Below are 16,383 nucleotides of genomic sequence, written 5' to 3'. Positions count from 1 at the left end.
ACTGGGATCCCAATTTTTACATTTTTGCATGAATGCTCACTGCAGTGAAATTGTGTGAACTGTGTGAGTGGAGATTTGCGTGTCATTAATGTTTAAAGGGGAAGGTGCTATTTTATTAGCCTAGGGTCAAGGCAACATTTTAAGTTCATATTAATAAAGATCTTAATTCTTTATAGCGCTGTGGACATCTTTACTTGTAGATTTTATATGAAGGTGTGGAGGATTGCCAAGTCCACTTAGCTGCTGACATTTCCATAGGCGCGGATATCTCCCTTTTTTTACAAATTAATGGGCAGAAAGCTGCCTGCCTGCACAGGCAGCTGAGCAAATCATCACATTGACCAAACTAAAAAGTGCAGCCTGTCAAAAATCTGAATTGATTAGATATCCAGGTAGGACTGATTTGCAAATTAAGTAATCTCTAAGCATTTAACATTCCTGAAAAAGAACTACATTATAAAGATACTTACTCAAAGTGGTGTTGGTGACCTGTAAAGTGGTGACCACATTCAGCGTTGCTAAAGCCAGAGCAGTATTGTTTGTGCTCATACCATCAAAGATGCACTCTGAATTGTTTCCACACAGAGTCTGCAACTGGACATACTTTGCTGGATCTAGACTTGACAAAGTACTTAGGAAAACTGGCTTAAATGTGCTAGTCTGAGTTGTTTGCAAGAATGTAAACAAGTTATTTCCTCCAACCTCCCCTATACGAAAAAGAAGAAAATAGGAGCACAATGTTAGAAGACTTAAATCTGTAAATTTCAGTCATTCATAACTGATCACTTCTGTTAAGCTAAGCAAATTAACTCAGAGCTGCAAGTTTTATTTTTTCAGCAGGAGAAAATTACAAATTATTTCATTCCAATTGCAGTAATTTTTAACAACTTGTTTTTTATCGTATCAGTTATTTGTATAGAAATTTTCCAAGTCTTGGTTTAAGATAAGTCTTGGCCTAAGATAAAATCTGTAATAAACACAGTCCTATGAGGACTCTACTTTCACTCTAAATCTAGTTATACATCTAGCGATGATGGGCAGATTCGACCAATAAGAGACAAATCTCTCTCTAATCAACTCTGATTAAAGAGAGATTTGTCGGCTGCCCATACACTGCAGGCTGATTCCCGACCAATTTCATGCTGAAATCGATCTGGAATCAGCATTGTGTTGCCATGTCGCAGCATTTCCAGCCCGGCGTTGTCCCCCTAATGTTCAGTGTGCCTCTGCTCTGACACTCCCCCCCACCCTGTGCACTATGCATAACCTTTCCTTGACTACAGCTGGTTTTGGGCTCCGTCCTGAGGAAAAGCTTTGTGAATCCACCAGGTGCTCCTGAAGATGAGCAGCTGCGTACCACGCATGTGCAGGAGCGCGAGAGTGCATGAGAGTGCTTGCCCACTATAGAGCTGCCCATCTTCAGGAGCACTCAACTATCACTATGGGGGTGATAGTGCTGGAACGAGGAGACCAGGATAGTAACGGAAAGGATCTACAGGACCCAGAGCCTTCCCCCTCCTTAGTTAAGTATCTGTTTTTTATTTTAAATACACATCAGGCTCCCTTTATAAGGCATTTTATTGACAAGGTGTGGAAATATCACCTAGGAGAAATCTTAGGAGAATAAGTGAACTGAATATGGACCTTTGCTTCAAAATTATGAAAAATGTTCTTGCAGCTCAGTTTACACTATTTGGCACGTATGGGACCTTATTCAATTAAACTGCTGTCTAATTACATTGTACAGCGCTGCGATCTGCAGCAAATAAAAATAAATAAAAAATAGGGAAATTTATTAGTAAAAAAAAATATATAAGTGTTTGTATTAAAAAAATAAACACTGGGGGGAGGGGGGGAACAGGAAGCTCTGTTGGTGGGGAGAAAATAAATTATCATGAATTATCTCTCCTTACAGTTACGGTAACAAATAAAAAAGCTTTGTGAATCAACCCTATAGGCCCTTATTCAATTCACTTTTTCTCATATGTGATATTTTCACAAAGTTTCAATAAAATGCATCTTAACCTCTTGAGGACCGCAGTGTTAAACCCCCCTAAAGACCAGGCCATTTTATGTAAAATAGACCACTGCAGCTTTAAGGCCAAGCTGCAGGACCACACAACACAGCACACAAGTGATCACTTGTGTGCTGTGTTGTGCGGCCCTGCAGCTTGGCCTTAAAGCTGCAGTCAAAAACTAGATTTAAATATAAAATAAAACTGTGGGATATCTAAAAAAAAAGCCATTTTTAGGAGAAGGAGGATAGATACAATTGTTTTTCTCATCAGTTTTTTTTTTTCACCTGAGATGTCTTTTAAATACATCAAATGCATTTTTAATGTAGAACATAAGCTATAGAACATAAGCTATAATAAAAAGTAAAATACTAATGTTAATATAGTAAATGTAATATACTGAAATGTCCATATAAAGTATGGTTGACGTATGCTAATCTGTCTTTACATTATCAGCAGGATTCAGACAGAGAGGGGACCCCCAATAATGTGACAGTCTATTGCATAGTGCTGTTATTGTAGAGATATCGGTAGATGGATGTCATTCACTCAACCCAGAGGTTTTCAGCCAAAATCGGGGATGTTCTCAGCAGTTAACCAGCCACCTATTTGAGCTCAGCACTATGGCACAACTGAGATACTACATTCACTTTGACAAATGCTCTGCTCTGTAATCATCAGAGGTTCCACTGTCATTATGCAGTGGAGGTGTTGCCATTCATACAGAGCCATATTTCCATAAGGCACTGTAGACTTATGCCTATAGGTGCCTGTTGATGGAAAGACATCTTACTCCCCCTCCCCAAGTGCCCCCCTCCCTCCTTCCATATGCAGAGTCCTGAGCAAGAGACTTCAGTGTCTCTTTAACATATGTTGTTATATTTTATAATTGTATGTTTGATCTTCTATCCTTCACGGCCGCCAGACAGCCATTGCAAATTTTCACAATGAAAATGCAGTTTTCTATTTTGAGAATACATTTGCAAAAAAATTATATTTTCTCAATATAGTCACAGTAAGTTTTTACCAATGCAAAAATTTGCAAAAAATTTGAAAAACCATGCCTTTTAATGTGCAAAAAAAATCACAAAAACTTGAAAAGTCACAAATGTATTACAAAATGATTTTTAATGGCATATTTCTTTAAAAGTCAAATTTGAAATAATTTTTCCGAAAATGTATGCAAAAAGAATATCGGCATTTTCACTCATCACTAGTAGAAATGAGGAGCAGGGTAATATTTAAGGGCCCCACTTTTAACCACTTAAGCACGTCATGTGCGCGTGACTGCTGCTCCGGGCAGCAATATTTCCGTGTCAGCAGTTGGGGAAGGGAAGCAAGGCTTCCCCGAATCAATCGCAGTGCCTGTAATGAAGGTACATGAACCCGATCAGGGGCGATGTCCATTCATAAAAAAAATGTGAATGAACATTAAAAAAAAAACATATGTATGTCATGAGGGAAAATTACTGTTATTTTAGTACATAAGGGCTTACAATTTATGGGCACAAAAAAACCCTAAAAAAAAACACTTTTATTTCCACATAATATATTGATGCCATACATTGTACTAGGAACATCAATTAAATATAAATGCTGTGATTGCCGGGACTAATCCTACCTAATAATAGGCAAGTGTCCCTGCGTCTGTCCGTGTGTCAGTGCTTTTTAGCACTGCGCATGTGCAGGGACAAGACGCAGAGACACTGCCGAGAGCTGGAGGAGGATGGGGCCAGAAGGGGCGGTCGTGTGTGCGCACGGCGGGTGCGTGCGCCGGTCATGCACGGGAGGCGAACGGCAGATTACTGACAGACCTAGCCCATTTTTAAATGGGCTAAGGTCACTAGTAAGCAAATAAAATGGGTGGGTTTTATTTATAGTAGCATATAGTGGAAATGGAGAAATAGTGTATTTTTTTTTTATTTATTTTTTTATGTCTTTGCCAGTAAAATGCATAGAAAATAAAGTAATTACTGAAAACAAGTATGAACAGCTTAATTTGTGTCGAAAAAAAAAGATATAGATCATTTACGTGTAATGAGTAGTGATAAAGTTATTGGCGAATGAATGGGAGGAGCGCTGACAGGGGAAAATTGCTTCCGTCCTGAAGGTGAAAACACCTGCGAGCTGAAGTGGTTAAAGCAGGAGACCAGAGTTTGAATCCTGGCTGAGGCCAGTACCTATGCAAGACTCCCTAATGCTCCAGGATGGCTTACTGGGCGTGGCCTAAGTGGCTGCACTTTGAGCCTGACAAGACAAAATACAAATGTTAGCATTTCATTATTAGTAATCCTGTGCTCAGGGCTGGCGCTACCATTAAGGCAAAGGAGGCAATTGCCCCAGGGCCCCAGAGCTTGTAGGGGCCCCCAGTGGCTACAAGAGGAAAAAAAATTTCAAAATCGACCTTATAGTTTTTGAGAAAATCGATTTTAAAGTTTCAAAGGAAAAAAAAACACATTTAAAAAACCTGCCGACTTTAATGGTTAATAGCAAATCCACCTTAAATGCTAGAAACCCTAAATTTGCAGGGTATGTTAAGGAGATCATTAGGAATAAGAGGAAAAAACTATTTTTCAAAAAGACCTTATAGTTTTTGAGAAAATCGATTTTAAAGTTTCGAAGGAAAAAAAGTATACTTTTAAATGCGGTAAATGTCACTTTTAGTAGCAAACCTAACGGTAGTGTAATTTTACATGCATCAAACGAAAGCGCAATAAATTTCCTGACGGGGTTTCCAGGGGGTCTATACGCAGCCGCAGCGCTTTGGCCAGGGATCGCTATACAGCCGCAATATGGCTGTATGAAGATCCCTGGCATGTTTTCCTATTTTCCCAATTTTTTTTTTTATGTTTAGAGTGTGGGAATTTAAAAAAAAATTGTGGGGTCCCCCCTCCTGAAACTTTTTAACCCCTTGTCCCCCATGCAGGCTGGAATAGCCAGAATGTGGAGCTCCGACCGATTGGGGCTTCACACCCTGACTATACCAGCTGCAAAAAAGGTCTCTTAATGCCGATTTTTGTTCCGGGGTATATGTTGGGGGGGCCCCCCAGGTTTATTTTGCCCTGGGGCCCCATTGTTGCTTAAACCGGCCCTGCCTGTGCTATATTTATTATGCTGCTGGCAGTCTTTTCACATTACTGCTGTCCAATGTTAATACCTGTGCTAGTATTTTTGCATGGGATAGTCCTGTACTGTATTTGGGCAGAGGGCATTATCACTTTAACTATGGCCAAGTAGTCAGTGCTAGTCATGTTGTCTTTCAGTAGAAAAAAAAAAACAGGTTGGGTTTGAAAAACTTTTCTGACTGCAATGCATTACTGGTGAACAAGTGGATGTGCTTTCACTGGAAGTAGAAAGGTTTCACAGCAGGACTTTATATTAACATCAAATCACACTGATGAAAATGATTAAACCTACAACATTCCACAAGCACTTACAGAGTAATCCATAACTATATATAGCCTCCTCAGAGCTGGTAGAGGGGATGGTTGTTCCATTTGGCATTAAGAAATCATCACTTTGGTCATTATTCCAGGTACCTATAAAATATTCCATAGTAAACATGTGAATATGTATACATTGCATATACATAAATATAATATTGATCTATAAATGCTTGATCTGCAATTAGCCTATAAGATGTATACATACCTAGTAAGCCTTTGGTGTTGTTATAGAACTGTTCAGGAAGGCTGGACACAGCACTAAGCATGCCAGCATACTCAGAGACTGTCACAGTTAGAATACCTCCAAAGGTTGCACTGATGGAGCCATTTTTAAGCAAAAAGACAGCTGAGTTGGAATTATTAATCAGTGAATCCATGTCTAGAAATAAAAAAAAATACTTATTTTCATCTGAAACAAAGTTTGACCCTATAATTCAATTGGAATGCAGCTTAAGAACTAAGGCCCTTATGCAATTCACTTTTTCTTCTGGCTTATCACCTAGGTGATATTTTTAAACTTGTCAATAAAATGCCTTTTAAGCCACCAGAAAGCAAGAAAATACTCAAAATAAGTTTTCTATTAGTTTTCATCTCCTTTTTCTTGTACTATATTAGTTGAAAAGGGCAGGAACATTATTTTAAATTTAAGATATAAAAGTATCTCCAAGGAGAAAACTCAGGTGAAAAAGTGAATTGCATATGGCCCCTCATTTAGGCAAATGATGTAGATCAACTATTGTTGACCCATGATTTAAGCCTTTCCATTAAGGCACATGGCACCGTCTTAAAGAAAACCTGTACTGAAAAAAGTTCCCCTAGGGGGTACTCACCTCAGTAGGGGTAAGCCTCTGGACCCTATCGAGGCTTCCTCCATCCTCCTGTGTCCCATGGCGGTCTCGCTGCAGCCCACAGAACGCACAGGCGACAATTTGTCGGTCTGTGCAATGTTTACCTTTTATGGCACCAGCGGGGTCGCTGTTTCGGCTCTTCTGATGGAGATAGGCGGAGATAGCCGATCTCCGTCGGGTCCGCTCTACTGCGCAGGCGCAGGAGACTTGCGCCTGCACAGTAGAGCGGCCCGACGGAGATCGGCTATTTCCGTCTATCTCTGTGGGAAGAGCGGATACTGCGCCTGGAGCCACGGAGGTAAATATTTACATCACCGCCACTCCGAGAGGATTTTCGCCGCCACCGTGGGACCGAGGAGGATGGGGAAGCCTCAATAGGATGCGGAGGCTTCCCCCACCTAAGGTGAGTACTCCCCGGGGATGTTTGTTCGTTACAGATTTTCTTTAAGGCTCGTACACACATCGGATTTTTCCAAACGACCGGCCGTTTATACGGTTGGTCGTTCAGCTGATAAGACAGGTTTTGACGGATCCGCCAAGCGGATCATTGAAATCCAGTCTTATCAGCTGAACGACCGACCGTACACACGCCCGTTTTGACGTCCAAACGAACGTCCAAACGACCGGTCGTTTGGAAAAATCCGACGTGTGTACGAGCCTTAAAGAAGATCTGTAATGAAAAAACATCCCCTGGGGGGTACTCACCTTGGGTGGGGGAAGTCTCAATAGGATCCTCCTCGGATGTGTGTATGTACCTTTACACACAGCTTACCTAAAAACCTTACTTCTTGTGTCCATTCATTTTCTCTTACAAGCCTACTTTGATGTGTCATCTATAGGTGCATTGAACAAGATGTTCTTCTGCATTACAAACTATTCACTGGTAGCGCCACAGAAAATGATAGTCAAATAAAAATCTTACCTAATAATACCCCACTCTCCCTGCGTCCATTGACCCTGTGTCCGTGCTTTTTACCAGCATCCATGCGTGGCACACAGACGTTACAAACAGGGGGATGAGGGCAGGGAGGCTGCCGCTGGTGTGCATGGCAGGGAGCGCAGCTGTGTGAACGCGGTGGGGAGCACAGCCATGCGTGGCAGGGAGTGCAGGTGGGACCCTTTGGGAAGGGGGTCATGTCCCAGGCCTAGCACCCGTTTTTTTAATAGGCAGGCTATTTAATTATAATAAAACCTGTCCATGTGTCATCCTCCTGTCCATGTGTACGTGGTTTTGCGCTACTGCACATGTATAGCACGCGGGGACAGGAGGAGGATGGGGCCGGACGGGTGTGCGCGCGGGCAGATGGGTGCATGCGCGCACGGCAGACAAGTGCATGCACATGCGCACTGACATGCGGTGGCATCGATGTAACAGAGACCTAATGCCCATTTTTAAACAGGCTTAGGTCAAGTAGAACATAATAATTGCTATAGTAGTTATCAAACAGTGACATACCACTTTATATTTTGCATCTAATTTGCATTTCAGATTCAGTTTGAATGTATCTTAAATGCAGATTTTGAATGGAATCTTACAGAACAGTTAATGCTCATTAAAATGAAAAAATGAATGCAACATCTGCTTACAAAAGTGTTTTTTGCTATTATAGATTTATGTAGCGTCTCCATTTTTGTGGTACTGTAAAATATATGAATAGAAATTGTTTATATTGGTAATAATTGATACCAAATATATTACATACAAAGATCAAAAAAAAATTGTACTATTTGCAAATTGTATAGTTATGTATAGTTATCTAAAGAGTTGCAGATTTTAGAAAAACATTGTGACACTCTATCTCTATTTAAATGTACCAAGGAGTATTTATGTACAGACCTGCTGAGTAGCTGAATGTCACATTCTGACCATTTAGTAAGGTGGAAATATTGCCATCATTTTCAAGATACCACTCCACCTATAAGGTTACCAGAGAAGATGCAGATTTAAAGAGGAACTGTAGTAAAAATAGCATATTGAATAAAGTTGCTTTTCTTTCTTTTCTTTTTTTTTATACAATATTAATTTATAAATAATTTATTCCGTGCTTGCTCATTATAAAATCTTATATTTTATGAAATGTATCACAGACGTCAACATCTTTAGTACTGGCAGGTAATCTTTATGGAATGTTTGTTTACTGAGAGTTGTAAAGCAAGTACAAAATATAACTGGTCTCCCAGAATGCACTGGGGGAGATAATTCCACATAACAAACAGCCTAGGCTAAGCCTCAGGGGGAGGGGCTACATATCAATCAATAAAATAAAATAATCAGTTATGTTTCAATCTTGTTAAGTTGCAGGAAATAAGAAGTCTTAAAAAAACTGATGACAGAAAGGTGGTTGAGGACAGTATAAAAGGGTAGCAAGGTCCTAGAGCTAAGAGATAGATTTGATTATCCCATGCTTACTGGCCAATTCATTAAATATCAGTAAAGTTGCTGTGCGCAGAGAATGCACAGCAATTTTACTGTTACTTTCATGATTATATATTGTGCGTTGCATAATCTGCGCAGTCCGTGTTAATAAGATAATGCAAGCATCACTTACGTAACATTAATTACCCAAGTAAGTGGCATATTACCCTAGCAATGCTCATGTTACCTATGTAATGCGGGTTGAGCTTATTACACAACACACGATACATAACCATTATAAGTAACTGTGCTCTGTCTGCTTATCAGCAATCCAGTTGAAGCTTCATGACCTTAAAATAAAGGGGCCCATACACCTAACGATTTTCCCGCCGATATACAGCAGATTCGATCACTGTGATCGAATCTGCTGTGAAATCGTTGTGCAAACGCAAACAATTGATTTCTGTCTGAAATCAATTGTTCCCGTCGATTCCCGTCAAGCCGTCCGTGCGAAAGATTTTGCTCGATCGCCGGCGGGTCTGGAGTGCGTCAATAGCGGCGTTCGAATGCCCGACGACCGACGCAATACAGCGGCTATACATTACCTGCTCCGGCCGGCGTGAGTCCTCCCGGTCACCGCTGTCTCTTCTCCGCTGGGCTCCAGCGCTGCAGCTTCACTGAACTTCCTGTCCCGGCAGGAAGTTTAAACAGTAGATCGCCCTCTACTGTTTAAACTTCCCCGGACAGAAAGAAGTAAAGCCTGCTGGTCCGGAACCCAGCGGAGAAGAGACAGCGGACACCGGGGGACACGCGCCGGTGGAGCAGGTAATATATAGCTGGCGGGGGGCGGCAGCGGCAGTACCACCACAAATTGTGATCGGTTTCATGCTGAAATCGATTCACAATCTGTTTGTAGTAAAGGCAGCCATACGATCCCTCTCTGATCAGATTTGATCAGAGAGGGATCTATCTGTTGGTCGAATCTGATGGCAAATCAACCAGTGTATGGCCAGCTTACGTCTCTGCACTCTCTTCCCTACAAAATCCTAGATAACACTGTTTAGTTATCTCTGAGCTGATAAAAATGCTATACAGTTGTAACAGAATGAAAGCAAAGCACTCTCCTTCCCCTAGGGAATTCAATGGCAAGCCTAATGAATTAACAAGGGAAAAAATAAACATTTTAGGAGCAGACAAATGCAACAATTAAGGTGGCCATACACTGGTCGATTTGCCATCAGATTCGACCAACAGATAGATCCCTCTCTAATCGAATCTGATCAGAGAGGGATCGTATGGCCACCTTTACTGCAAACAGATTGTGAATCGATTTCAGCCTGAAACCGATCGCAATCTGTGGAGCTGCCGCTGCTGAACTGCCCCCTCCCCCTGCATACATTACCTGCTCCGGCCGGCGCGAGTCCCCGCTGTCTTCTTCTCCGCTCCGGCCTCGCCACGCTCCGGCTACTGAACTTCCTGTCCAGGAGAAGTTTAAACAGTAGAGGGCGCTCTACTGTTTAAACTTCCTGCCGGGACAGGAAGTTCTGTGTAGCTCTGGAGCCCGAAGTCCGAAGCGGAGAAAAAGACCAGGGGACTCGCGCCGGCTGGAGCAGGTAATGCATTATCGCTGTATTGCGTCGGTCGTCGGGCATTCGAACGCTGCTAACGACGCATTCCCGACCCGCCGGCGACCGAGAAAAATCTTCCGCACGGATGGGTCGACGGGAATCGACGTTAACGATCGATTTCGGATGGAAATCAATCGTTCTGTCAGCGGTGTGCGCGGCGATTTCACAGCCGTTTCGATCACTGTGATCGAAACGGCTGTATATCGGCGGGAAAATCGTTAGGTGTATGGGCCCCATTAAGGTGGCCACTAACTATACAAACTTTTCCATCTAACTTACCATTTCTATGTAGTAGAAGAGTAAATTGAGTGTATACATTGAATGGATAATTTTAGCAGTTCCCTTATATTACATAGAAATGGTAAGGTTGGATGAAAAAGATTGTATAGTTAGTGGCCACCATTAGTTAGTGTATACAATGTGTTGCTAATACATTATCAAAACAAAACAACTGTTGAAATAAACAGGAGAGATAGATAAATAAAATGTGTGCGTTTAATGTACAATAGGACTGTTTACATTGAAACTATAATGTATGAAAGTGGATAAATTGTGTAGCACTTTTTTTCCCTATTTTCATTTTCAAAATGCATAGAAAATAAGATAATTTCTGAAAACAACTATAAGGCACAAAAAGCCTAATTTGTCCTGAAAAAAACAATATATAGATCATTTAGTTGTGATAGTTATTGATAAAGTTATTGCCAAAGTAATCAGAACTGAGCTGAAGTGTGAAAATGACCATGGACGCGAAGTGGTTAATGTAACTTGTAGCTGATCAATTTATCTGAAGTACTTTGAGGTTTATATCTAGGTCGCCTGTTCGAAGCAGGTTATTTCGGCGCAGAGCGCCAAAACTGGGCACCGCTATACCACAAGTGCAATAGTATGTGCCCTGCACAAGGGTAATTCAGGGATCCGGTGATCGCCAGACCCCAAATTAGTTCTCCTTCTGAGTTGCTAAGACTTAGAGGGGAATTAGTATGTAACGCAGGTGAGGATTTGAGCGGCAGCAGGGTGAGTCGTCATTTGGCTCACCCTGTGCCCAGCTCAGTGGCAGCACAGTAACACGTACACTGTCTGTTCCACATTACTTTTCTCTTCTTTTATATGGGGGAGGGGGCAGAGCTGCAAACCCTCCTATGTAGTTAACTAATTATAGAATTTTTCGTGTCTTATTTGACTAATACTCACTGTCACATTGCCAGTGCTGAAAGTGTACTGTGCAGCAAAAGCGTTGAAATTAGTTGCCTGAGCGACACCAGTCTGCACTGTGCGTCCTTGTAGAATGAATGATGTAGTTAAACCAGATGCAGTAATAAGTATATAGTCTCCAAGTCCATTAAACGTGTAGCCGAGTCCATCAAGAGTCGTAATGTGAGGATCTCCAAACATCCATGCTGAGAAAGGAACATGCGCATTGTCAAGAAACATGATCACATTTACTTGCTCAGACTCTAAAGGTCCGTACACACGCCGGAGTGCAGGCAACGACGGGTCTGTCGTCACCTCCCGCTGGGCGGGTGTTCCAGCGACAGTCCGGCGTGTGTACAGTCTGTCTGCAGACTGATACGGCTGTTTCTGAGCGATCCGCCCGGCGGATCGCTCAGAAACAGCCTTATCAGTCCGCCGACAGACTGTACACACGCCGGATTGTCTGATGAAAACCCGCCCAGCGGGAGGTGAAGACAGACCCGTCGTCGCCTGCAGTCCGGCGTGTGTACGGACCTTAATTGTTGTTCTCTTATAGATAATACTTTTTCAGTACATCTTAAACCTAAAAAGTAGTGATAAACCCAAATTTCGCATAATCTTAATCTGCAATTTTGATGCAAAATCAAAATGCTGAATTTTTTGGGGAAAAAGATCATAATTAATTTTGTTTGTAATCAGGAACTGCAATTTTGAAATTACATAGAATTTTGCATAATTTTGCAGTTAATAGCCCCATTATAAGCAAAATGACATTTTTACCAAGTTTACAGGGAACCTAAACTGAAAAAGATATGGATTTTTCCTGTTAAAATAATACCAGTTGCCAGACTCTCCTGCCGATCCTGTGTCTCTAAAGCTACGTCTACACGTAGCGATCCGGCGGCGATTTGGCTTATCAATCGAGATTGATAAGATCCGACAGGACGGATCTCCCCACCGCCGATTCCCTGCTCGATCCCCACGAGGGGACAATGGCAGGAAATCGAGCGCAAGATAAGCGGCGCCGGCGGGGACGAGGGCGGAGACGAGGGCGGATGGAATCCGACGCACGCGCGGGCGAGCGGGGACGCGGCGGGTACGCGCGGGGATGCGGAAGAGGTGATCTGGCGGCTAATCGAGCCGCTGGATCGCTCCGTGTAGATGGGGCTTTATACTTTCAGCCACAGCCCCTCAACAAGCATGCAGATCAGGTGCTCTGACTGAAGTCAGACTGGATTAGCTGCATGCAGGTGTGTGATTCAGACACTACTGCAGCCAAAGAGATTAGCAGGACTGCCAGAAAAATGGTGTTGGTTAAAAGGAAACATCCATAACCCTCTCAGTTTTGGTTCCCTTTAACCTCCTTGCTGTTCTGATTCTTTCCAGATTTTAGGGTCTAAAAGAGGTGCAATTTTTTTCCACTCATTCAGACCCTAAAACCTGAAAAAAATCATTCTGGCAGGGAGATCTGCAGCAGAATAAAAAAATTACCTTCCTGGGCTCCAGCGCTGCAGTTATTATTTTGACCACAAGATGGCGCTAATATACATATAAACGAACTTCTCTATATTTCTCTAAGATAGAGAAGTTCGTTTTAAATATTAGCCCCGCCCCCGATGACGTCACGCCGCCACCGCCGCTCCAATGCTCCGATTGGCCGCCAGGTCCCCGGAAGAATAGCGGGGACATGGGGATCCCGGCGGCCAGGGAAAGACCCCACAATGTCGGGGAGAGAGGCTGGAGTCCCGCTGCACAGCGCGATCGCGCGACGGACTCCAAAACTGATAGGTAAAGTGCTGCACTGCCTACCCCGACCTGAGCTCGGGATCACTGCTAACAGCTTCTTTTTTTTACCCCGAGCTCAGGTCGGGAAAACCGGCAAGGTCTTTTTGAAAATTTCTTTTACTTGTTCACACTATTCCCATTAACATACTCAATTTGGGGGGTGATAGAATGTATGGGGGCTTAGCTATTAAAGCCCCCATACACACAAATTAAAGCCCTAACACAAATTAAAGCCCCCATACACACAAATGGATTAAACAAAATCAATTGATTTTCCAAATCAAAATTACATGTGGCTGTAAAAACAAAATTTTACAAGAAATTTTGTGTAACCACTTTGGTCTATATGGAGGGATATATCCGTCCAGATAGCCTGCCCTGCTGCCGCTGTGCCGGGCTCCCGCCAGCTTCCGTTAACCCCGAGATCAATGAATGGGAACATAGTTTTAGTTTTTTTTATTAAATAAACACATATTATTACATTTAAAATTAACTGTTTACCTCCCACACCAAAAATTAAAATAACATCAACATTAAAATAACATCAACATCATAACATCATAAAAAATTACAATAAAAAAAAAAATAAGTAAATAAATAGTTACCTAAGGGTCTGAACTTTTTTAATATGCATGTCAAGGGAGTATATTACTATAATTTTTAAAATTATAAGCTTGTAAAAAGTGATGGATGCAAATTGAAAAAATGCACCTTTATTTCCAAACAAAATTTCGGCACCATACATTGTGATAGGGACATAATTTAAATGGTGTAATAACTGGGACAAATGGGCACATAAAATACATGGGATTTAATTATGGTAGCATGTATTCATTTTAAACTATAATGGCCAAAACTGAGAAATAATGATTTTTTTTCCATTTCTTTCTTAATCCTGCTGTTAAAATGGATTTAGAATTCTTAGCAAAATGTACCAGCCAAAGACAACCTAAATGGTGGCAGAAAAAACAAGATATAGATCATTTCAGTGTGATAACGTAGTGATAAAGTTATTGGCCAATGAATGGGAGGTGAAAGTTGCTTGGATGCATAAGGTGAAACAACCTAACCTCTTTGCTAAGATACCAAAGTGCACCCCTCTGTGTACATACAAAAAGGGCGTCTGGAAAAAAGAGCGCAGGATATAGACGAGAAGTGTTTATCTAAAACAATATTTTTGTTTCTATATTACAATCTAAGATCAAGTCCAAAATATGTTAAATTAATGGTAATGAAATCGCAAAATACTGTCTTTAACAAAAAACGATATTTACACTTGTATTAAGCATAGTAATAAAATTGTAGATATTTTACTGCAACTATACCTAACCCTACTCTCACACAAAACTCTCTCTGTACCTATCCGTAACCCCTAGACCCCCCTGGTGGTGCCTAACCCTAAATACCACCTCCCGGTAGTGCCTAACCCTAAAACCCCCCTGGTGGTGCCTAAAACCACCTGGTGGTGCTTAAAGAGAATCTGTATTGTTAAAATCACACAAAAGTAAACATACCAGTGCGTTAGGGGACATCTCCTATTCCCCTCTGTCACAATTTTGCCGCTCCTCGCCGCATTAAAAGTGGTTAAAAACAGTTTTAAAAAGTTTGTTTATAAACAAACAAAATGGCCACCAAAACAGGAAGTAGGTTGATGTACAGTATGTCCACACATAGAAAATATATCCATACACAAGCAGGCTGTATACAGCCTTCCTTTTGAATCTCAAGAGATCATTTGTGTGTTTCTTTCCCTCTGCAGCTATCATCCACTGAAGTGTCAGGCTGTTTCTTCCTGCAGAGTGCAGACAGCTCTGCCTGTATGTAATTCCTCAGTATGTGAAAGCCCAGCCAGCTCAGGAGGATTTATCCAGCTTGTAAAAGATAAGAGAGCAGAGAGAAGCTGCCCTAATTTAAATAACACACAGGCAGTGTGCATAGAGGGGCCAGGAGGGGGGAGATGCATCACAGAACCACAGCACTGAAGAACTTGGCAGCCTTTCAGACACAGGCTGACAAGTCTGACAGGAGAGAGATAAGTTGATTTATTACAGAGATAGTGATAGTAGAAAGTGCTGCAGTAAGCCAGAGCACATTAGAATAGATTTTGGAACTTGTAGGATGGAAGAAAACCGGATGAAATTTTTGTTACGGATTCTCTTTAAGCCTAAAAACTCCCTGGTTGTGCCTAACCCTAACCCTCCCGCTCCCCCCACACTGGCTTACAGTCACTGCCATGTATCGGCAGCAGAAAAAAAAGGGCGCCGGCTGAGGGTGGACAAAAAGGACGACGCCATAGATTCGAATGCAATTATCGTTAATACGGCAAAAAAAGCAGAAAAAAGGGTGCCCGATAAATATCGTTAACAACATTAGAACATTACAGTTTTTGAAGTATGTTATCTTATTTAGAAACTTGCAATGTTATAGTTTTTGTCATATTTTTTTTTTGTATGTACAGCTTTTACATTATCAAAGATATTATCGTTTTTATGTGTAAAAAGATGTTTCTGCAGAAGGAGTGGTTAGGGTTAGGCACCACCAAGGGGAGTGGTTAGGGTTAGGTAACACCAGTGGGAGTGGCTAGGGTTAGGCACCACCAGGGGGGCGAGTAGGGTTAGGCACCACCAGGGGGATGGTTAAGGTTAGGCACCACCAGGAGGGTTAGGGTTAGGCACCACCAGGGGGGGGGGTAGGGTTAGGCACCACCGGCAAGGGGGGGGGGGTGGTTAGCGTTAGGCGCCACCTGGGGAGTGGTTAGTTTTAGGCACCACCAGGGGAGGGTTCTGTGTAAGAGTAGGGTTGGGTTAAAGCGGACCCAAACCAAACATTTTTTTAATTCAATATATTTAGTTGTATTACTTTGACACATACAACAATAAATAAACACTCCTTCAAGCCTTTGAGCATTCAGTGCATGCTTTTCACCCTTCTCTTTTCAAAACTAGGGTTATACAGGTAGCAGTCATTAGCAAGTCCTCCTTTGCTGGACACCATATTCTCCACCAGTTTGCCTGATTCTGTCCCGGCAATATGTAACGTTTTTTAACGTTAATATCTTTTCATTATTATCTCCCATCTGTTTTAAAACTGTATTTATCGTTAACCAAGTTT

General features: G+C 41.9%; 1 protein-coding gene across 1 annotated transcript in view; it reads right to left on the bottom strand.

Annotated features, from left to right (window-relative positions):
* MUC4 (mucin 4, cell surface associated) overlaps positions 1-16,383 on the bottom strand; it is a 111,335-nt gene that overhangs the window by 78,107 nt on the left and 16,845 nt on the right. Inside the window, exons 10-14 of the mRNA XM_068281244.1 lie at positions 11,488-11,693; positions 8,147-8,225; positions 5,667-5,840; positions 5,453-5,554; positions 471-707 (exon numbers count right to left, since the gene is read on the bottom strand). Of these exons, the coding sequence (XP_068137345.1) occupies positions 471-707; positions 5,453-5,554; positions 5,667-5,840; positions 8,147-8,225; positions 11,488-11,693 (798 nt within the window). The remainder of the gene's footprint in view (positions 1-470; positions 708-5,452; positions 5,555-5,666; positions 5,841-8,146; positions 8,226-11,487; positions 11,694-16,383) is intronic.

The sequence above is a fragment of the Hyperolius riggenbachi genome, chromosome 4, assembly GCF_040937935.1.
Source record: "Hyperolius riggenbachi isolate aHypRig1 chromosome 4, aHypRig1.pri, whole genome shotgun sequence".
Classification (NCBI taxonomy): Eukaryota; Metazoa; Chordata; class Amphibia; order Anura; family Hyperoliidae; genus Hyperolius; species Hyperolius riggenbachi.
Note: the sequence above shows the minus strand (reverse complement) of the source record. Positions and strands in the feature narration are given on the sequence as shown.